The 7,629-nt window shown below is 37.1% G+C and overlaps 1 protein-coding gene across 1 annotated transcript; it reads right to left on the bottom strand.

Annotated features, from left to right (window-relative positions):
* Window positions 1–4,714: 4,714 nt before the first annotated feature.
* LOC107913361 (COMPASS-like H3K4 histone methylase component WDR5A) lies at window positions 4,715–7,415 on the bottom strand. The gene is made up of 2 exons (XM_016841918.2): window positions 6,422–7,415; window positions 4,715–5,319 (listed from the first exon to the last, which is right to left on the bottom strand). Exons 1-2 carry the CDS (start codon window positions 7,103–7,105, stop codon window positions 5,026–5,028), a joined length of 978 nt encoding a protein of 325 aa, XP_016697407.1. The 5' UTR covers window positions 7,106–7,415; the 3' UTR covers window positions 4,715–5,025.
* Between the last annotated feature and the right edge of the window lie 214 nt (window positions 7,416–7,629).

The following is a 7,629-nucleotide window of genomic DNA, read 5'->3' as shown; positions in this document are numbered from 1 at the left end:
TTACTTGGGATGGTCCACACCCAGCATGTCTGTTGCGGACCAGTCAAAAAAAATCTAAATTCTTTCTTAAGCATCAGACCAGTACACTCTTTTCTTCTTCTTTCAATGTTGAAAAAAATTTTACAGTTCTTTCTCCACTATCACAAAATAGTTGCAGAGATTTAGTGTGTTCAGCGACTTCGAGTTTTTTGCTCCTATGTTCATCTCTCACGTTCAAACTGTCTAAATCAAGAACCTAACTTGCCAATTTAGGTCCTTGCGCACTTTGTCCTTCGGCCACAAGCTCTCTCGCTTGTTTGACAAACAATATATGACATTGCCTCGCAATCTGCTGATTCGATCGTAGGAATTCAACCCTAATCTTTATCGAAAACTTAATTTTCATTCAGAATGTTCCGACCACCATCTTTGTCATCCTTATTATTGGCCTTCTGAAGATGGCATTATATGCCATTAGGTAGTCTACCACGTGGAACTAAACATATTTCGTGGTTGTGTGCTCGTTATCTCCTAAGGTGACTGGTAAGGTGATTAAGCCTCTCACCTCAACTAGGTGATTCGCGAAACCGTACAACGAGCTAGCCTTAAACAATGTCTGTTTCTTTAACCCTATCTTCTTATATGCGTCCCAATACAGTACTTCCACCACACTTCCACTATCCACTAGTATTCTTTTGACCTCGAAACTCATGATTATTATCGAGACCACCATCGGATTGTTACCTTCTTCATCGCGAACAATTTCCTTGTCGTCACTACCAAATTCCACACTTCATTTCTCTTATTATCATGACCTCTTAGGAGTGCTAATTGACATCACACTTCGTATGTGTGCCCTCCTATTTGTATTGGAACTTACCCAATCCTCGTCCGTACCTACAATCACATGGATGGTACCCTAAAATTTTTGCTTACTCTTGGGATCACTACGTGAGCTTTTACCTTGCTATGAACCACTTTGATTCACGAATTCAGTGAGCTTTCTATTTTAAACCGTTTCTTCTATAACATCTTTTAGCGTTAAACAATCATCGATCTTATGTCTTATATCATGTGAAAAGTGTACCAATCCCCCGAGTTCATCTTCTCTCGATGAGGAGCATCGGGGGTTGCTTGGGTAAGATCCCAAGGCTCTTGACTTGAGTGAGAATGTAGGTTCGGGTAGCGTTTAAGGGGGTGTAAGCTTCAAACCTTTCCTGAGGAACATATCTTCTGGTGTGGTCTAAAGTCTCAGGGGAGCCCTGAGTGTGTCACCTTGAGCCTGACACTTTTGTGGCCTGTCGTTTCTTACTCACAGTGATTGGCTAGGATGGCCCTTTCTGATGTGATGTCCCTCCCTGTTTCTAAACTGTCTATCTTCCCTTTGAAAGGACTTGTCCTCCTTTTTTTTCACGGATATGAGTCTCACATGCGTATTCATGATTGGTTTGTGGGCTCTGAATCTACCCAAGAACATATGTCCCAACTACGAGAAGTTTTAAACTGAACCTTATGAAAGGGATAGGTATCAATCCTTGGCACACCCTTTGAGCATTGTGGAAAAGGCTTTACATTTCACTGCATTTGATGCTACCACCACATTCATGTAGTCATTGTACTGTATCAGATGATCTCACAAGTCCCTTCTTCTCTCAAACATATCTTTTGAGACCTTGAAGTCACGTGGTAAGTTCACTGCTGCAATTTCAGAAGTCAATGGGTTATTGGAACAGAACAACTAATCCATGTCTTATGATTCAATGTGTAACGCTCGTACATCTCTGTGCAACTCATCCATCTTGTTGTCATTCTTTGATCTGCGTGCCTGGACCTCATCTTGCGTGTTTACATTGTCTTAAAAACCCAAGTTATCATAATGCACCTTCATTCGCAACTCCTCATTCTATTTCAGCAGCTTCTATTAAAGAGCTTGTTGTTCAAACTACGTCTCCTAAACGACCATCTGTTCCCTCATAAACCTCATTTGTTTTTAAAGGGTCAGGAACTGCTGTGGGGGTGCCTCTTAGTTAAGAGAGAGTTGCAACCCCTGACTAGTATATATATTCAAGTCCAAAGGGCCAGAAGCTCCCAAATAGACCATATTGCCAAGAATTTTTAGTCTATCAACATACCACCCGACAAATAAGTTTGTTTCATTGTGTTGGTCACTAAAACCTGCACTCCGGCCTGTCCTGATAAAGAGTTTTAGAGGAAATTTTCACTTGGGTGAGTCATTTGCTTCGAAAACTGAACACTTAATCAAACTCAAAAAAATCTGATTATCGAAAGTCTGTCCACGCTCACCACACCAATATTGAGTAATATTTTCTTGTGTGTCATTTATAGAAGTGTTCGAGTATCTATACATGTTGTTACAAATGCTATTACAGCTCATGATAGGGCTCCACTATTTTGTTTTGGCTCCACTTTTTCTGGTACTGACATTCTCTGTCCCTAGTACTGACATTCTTTGTGAACTCTAGGTCTGTTGGGTACGTGTTTATGGAGCACGCTGTCCTTTTTATTCCTAGGATTGACATTCTGGGTGGGCTCCGTGCCTACTGGACACATGTTTGGATGGCCTACGGAGCATGCAGTCCTTTCTACGAGCTAGATCTGCGGCCTTGCCTTGCGAGCTAGGTCATTGGCTTTGCCTCGCGAGCTGGATCTTTGGCTTTGCCTCGGGAACTGAGTCCACAAGCTCGCTTTGTTGTCCTCTCGTGGTTCGCCTCGCACTCAATCTTCTTGTGGGACCTATCCAGATTACAGGTTAGAGACCCGGATCCTTTCAAGGACTCGGGTTAGAAATTATTGATGTATAACATGTATGATTTGTGGGTTAGTGTTAATGTCAAATAAGCATAAAATATTCAATATGGATCATAGGACTTAATTCCATACCAATTGAAATGCCTTGTTCCTGTAGTAAACTCAAACACAAAAGTTTAAGTTTCATTTCAATATAAAATTTGATCAATATTAATCAAATTAATATATTTGTATAGTACTATTTGAAATAGAACATACTGATTGATACAAAAAAAATTCTCCCTTTTAGACAAAAAATGAATTTTTTTAATATATGCATTTGCTAAATAATGTCATGGTAATAAATTATACATAACGTCTTTTTCTTTTTGATATAATGCATAGAACTACTCATAATCCCTCCCCAAATAAAGATAGCAATTGAGTGGAGTAGGGACGAACATTACTAAATCAACCACCACTCTATAGTTTGCACACTCTACTCCACTACCCACCCCGCTTCCCTATGGATGTATAATTTTGAAAACCAATACTACATCCCTGGATGTTAGATGCATCCATCTCCGCCACTCCTCACTCCGTTTCAATTTAATTTTTTCTACTAATCTTTAATATTTTCAATATTTTTAAATTCAAGTAAATATTTAAACATAGTTCTTCAAAAAATATTAAAACATAAAATATATGATTTTTTTCTATATTACATTATTACATTTTTATCCTTTTAATAGTTTAATATACAAGGATAAGATGATCCTTTCATATAGTGGAGTGGAGTGAGCAAGTAATTTCTATTATCACACCACACCCACTGTCCAAATAAAAAAATTCACCCTACCCTACCCTACCATTTCCCACATCCACTTTTCAAAAGAAAAAATCTACTCCATTTAAAGCGAATTGATTCAAATTTCACCACATCTATCTCCAACCCTTAAATAAGAGGATAAAATGTGTTTGAACTCACGTCCTTTTACAGTAACAATAATACAAATGCCAATTAAATTATGACTCAATCAACATGTATTAACATATTTTAGTTTTAAGATATATATATGTATATGTATATTAAATAAATGTAATTAGCAAATATATATGCATATATTAATTATGTGTAACATCTTATATAATTTATTAGTATTTTATGTTTGAAATTTATTTAATCTCATTTATTTGGTATTTATAATTATTTTTATATAAATATATTAAATGTTTTTGAAAAAATAATAAGTCCGAAACTATATACCAAAACATGATATCAATATATATACTTATAGAAAGACGACATATCTACAAATAAAATACTAACAAGCTTTATACGAATACATTCAAAAATAAAGACTTGTAACAACATATATTTTCTGAAATCATTCTTACTTGCCTACCTAATTTTTTATAATTTTTTTTCAATTAGTACTATGATTTTATGGCAAGTAAGAAAAAGTACTTGTTTGTTTGTTTGTTTTTAAGGAAAAGGAGTATTGAAGTTAACACTAAACTGGAAAACATTAGGAAACATCTTAGCTCCTTCAACCCCATTCCTTTTACCCTTTTCCAAGTCTGATTCTAGTCCGTATGCTGTTAAATGAAATTTGTGTAGCTTTTCCACTAGCCAACTATAAATTTTGCCAATTCGTCTTCATCTATTGCAACTCAATGTTAGCTCCTTCATTTCAATGTTTAAGAGTTTTTTTAATTTCAGCATAGATTTCTTGGGATTGAGGGTGAGTTGCAGAACGTACAATGGAACTCCCAATGACATAATTTAGGATGGCAAGGCGTTCCCTGCATCCATTCCTATAGCATACATGTCAATCATCTTGCTCTACTTCAAAAACCAGCCTACACTCCCTCATTATTCTTGTTCATATACTCTATATCCCGTCTTTAGAAACCCGACACTACTGCGAGCAGTTATTTTATCAAAATACCCCTTCTCTGCGCCTAGAAACACAACCAACTAATGTAGCTGAAACCACAAAATGTTAACAATTATGGACAAACAAGTGCATTACAAGGCACACTAATCTAATAATCCCTAAGGGAGAGACTTTTTGCACATAAGCAACTCCCAACACATCTCAGAGAGTAGTTCTTGGATACAGGCTGAAAGGGGATCATCAGTCAAAGGTACATGGAAGAAATGTTATGACAAATAGCAAAAGCTCCAGGAAAAATGCGCATTTCATCCAGACGAGCCAGAGGTCTATGCTAAAAATCGAAATCTTTACCAGCATCCCAATGTGAAACGTATTAGCAACTGGTATTAATTGCACATCATTCTTTCTCCTGAGTCCAGATCCTCACAGTCTTGTCGTTCCCAAGTGAAGCTGATGCAATCATGTTGCGAGTTGGGTGACATGCAACTGATATAACAGCATCGGTATGGCCTTCCAACTTCTGAACTACCTTCCGGGACTGAAGTTCCCACAAGTACACACAGTTATCTTCGGAGCCGCTAACAATATACTTCCCATTTGTAATAGAGAAAGAAGATGAAATGCAGAACTTTGAATTCACATGGCCAGTGTAAGTTTTCAAAAATTTCCCAGTTTCAAAGTTCCATAGCCTCTGCAGAGAAAATGTAACAATTAGACAACGTACCAACCAAAAATTTGAACAATTTATCATAGAATTGAGGACAAAAGACACCAGGTAGAGAAAAACAAACAGAAACACACAAATATCCCAATAAACCATTTTCAGAACATTAAAAGAATAAAAAAAGAACTTCAATGCAGTTGTAATTGGCACATAAAAGAACTCAAAAAAATAAGAAAAACAATACAAGATAAATTCCTAGCCTTTGAAAAGCCATTCGAACTCCTCCTCGAAGCTAATAGGAAAGTCAATTGATAAGCAAACATAAATTGCTTCAGCTAAACAGATTATTTCCAAATACAATAGCACCTCGAATAAAATGAGAGGTCCATTTATAAGCACAGAAACATAGAAAAAGGGTGACATTGCATTGCAAGTGAGTCAAGTATGACAAATTACCAATTCTTATGGGGCATCTTGACATTTGCTCTATCCATTTATGAAAATAATAATACACAACCTAACAATTTTTCTCATGAATATATGATTTCCAGCAGCAGCAAGTGAAATTTCAGACAAAACAACTGATTCATTGATTCCATAAATTACAGGGTAGAAGATAAAGCATAATGCTATTAAGTTGTCGATATTATAAGTGAAGTGATGAAGAGGAAACAAGGCCAAATTTACACACTCATCTAAAGATTAAGAGCAGCTCTGTTCTTCAAATAAAAACAGAATTCCAAAATAAATTACTAGAAGAATAACAAAAACTACTAAGTATTAGCAGAAAGTCTCGAAGTCATTAATTCACATTCATGTATACACACATACAGACAGATATATGTTTAAATGTTAGTACATTGAGAGCAGACTTGAACATGGAAGTGATATGAAAAATAAAGCAAAACAAACTGATGACCTAAAGTAAGCTAAAAGGTGAATATACCAAAGTACAATAAAGAATTTGCAGCCTAATCAACTTCAAGAATTGCCTCAAACAAGTTGAAGTTTATATAAACATACAGTAGCCTTAAAAAAAACCCTCAATCTAAGCTTGGAAAATCTTAAAGTAACAAACATTAAAAGAAATTAAAAAGGGAAAAGAAAAGACCCAAAAATGAGAACTTACCAAAGTGTTATCCAGAGTCCCAACAAGGATGAATTTCCCATTAGGCGAAAACTTAACATAAGAAACAGGCGGATTCTCATCATCAATCAAAGTCTTCATACAATGCCCGGTTCCAGCATCCCAAATCCTACAAAGCCCGTCATAACTACTCGAGACAATGAGGGAACCATCTCGATTGAAATCAACTGCTGTCACTGGATCAGAATGAGCAGGCAAAACTTTCAGGCATTTTCCAGTTTTGACGTCCCAAACACGCACTGTTTCATCGAAAGAACCCGAGACAATCATGTTAGATTGAGGATTAAAGTTGACGCAGAAGACATAGTTGGTGTGGCCGTGGAGGGTTTTGATCAAAGAACCAGTGGGAACGTCCCAGAGACGGAGCGTTTTGTCGTCGGAAGCAGAAACGAGGAACCGGGAGTCGGAGGAGAAGGCGACGTCGGAGACGCCTTGGTCGTGGCCGGAGTATTCATGGATAGGAGTGAGAGTGGAAGCGGTGGGGGAGAGAGAGTAGGTACGGAGGGTTTTGTCGGCGGAGGAGGAGGCGAGGAGGCTGCCGTCGGAGGAGAATTTGACGGATGAGAGGGCGTTTTTATGGACGGCTAGGGTTTGGGAGAGAGTGTAGGGCTTGAAAGTTTCGGTTGTCGCCGCCGTCGATGTAGTGGTTGTAGCTACAGTCGCCATATTTGGGGGGGGGGATTTGAAGGAAGAGAGTCTTGGGGCAGGGTTTAAGGTTTTGAAGAGTGTAGGAAACGAAGCACTAATGCCGTGAGATGACGGTTTTTTATTCTGTTTAGGCAAAGTACGTCTCTTGAAACATTTCTAAACAAAAATTCTCAGTTGAAGTTAAAGCTTGCACTATCTTCTATTTTAACCAATTTACCCTTTCTTACCTCAACCAATCGGTTGCAAACTTGCTATCACCCAAAGTGAACACTTTCAATTAAAGTATGGCAATCACAATAAAATCATACACTTCCTTTCACCGAAAACTGAATTTATATAAAAAAAATCAAACACATGCCTTTTCATCAATATTTTTGGAATCTCAAATCAAATAAATTAAGGTAAATTATACTCAAAATAAGGGTTTTTTACGAAATAAATTAAAAAAATATACCGAAATAGGTTGTCAGATAGATTAATTATCGAAATAGTATGTTTTTTTTAATGGCGCCTATCTGACAGGTGCCAATGAATTTTTTATA

Source organism: Gossypium hirsutum, chromosome D11 (genome assembly GCF_007990345.1).
Source record: "Gossypium hirsutum isolate 1008001.06 chromosome D11, Gossypium_hirsutum_v2.1, whole genome shotgun sequence".
Lineage (NCBI taxonomy): Eukaryota > Viridiplantae > Streptophyta > Magnoliopsida > Malvales > Malvaceae > Gossypium > Gossypium hirsutum.
The sequence above is the reverse complement of the archived record's forward strand: the minus strand, read 5'-3'. Positions and strand labels throughout refer to the sequence as shown.

Coding starts and splice junctions, on each gene's coding strand:
- LOC107913361 (XM_016841918.2), bottom strand. CDS start 7,105: ATGGCGACTGTAGCTACAACCACTACATCGACGGCGGCGACAACCGAA. Junction 5,320..6,421: donor GGACTCTGGATAACACTTTG/GTAAGTTCTCAT, acceptor TTTTCTCTGCAG/AGGCTATGGAACTTTGAAAC.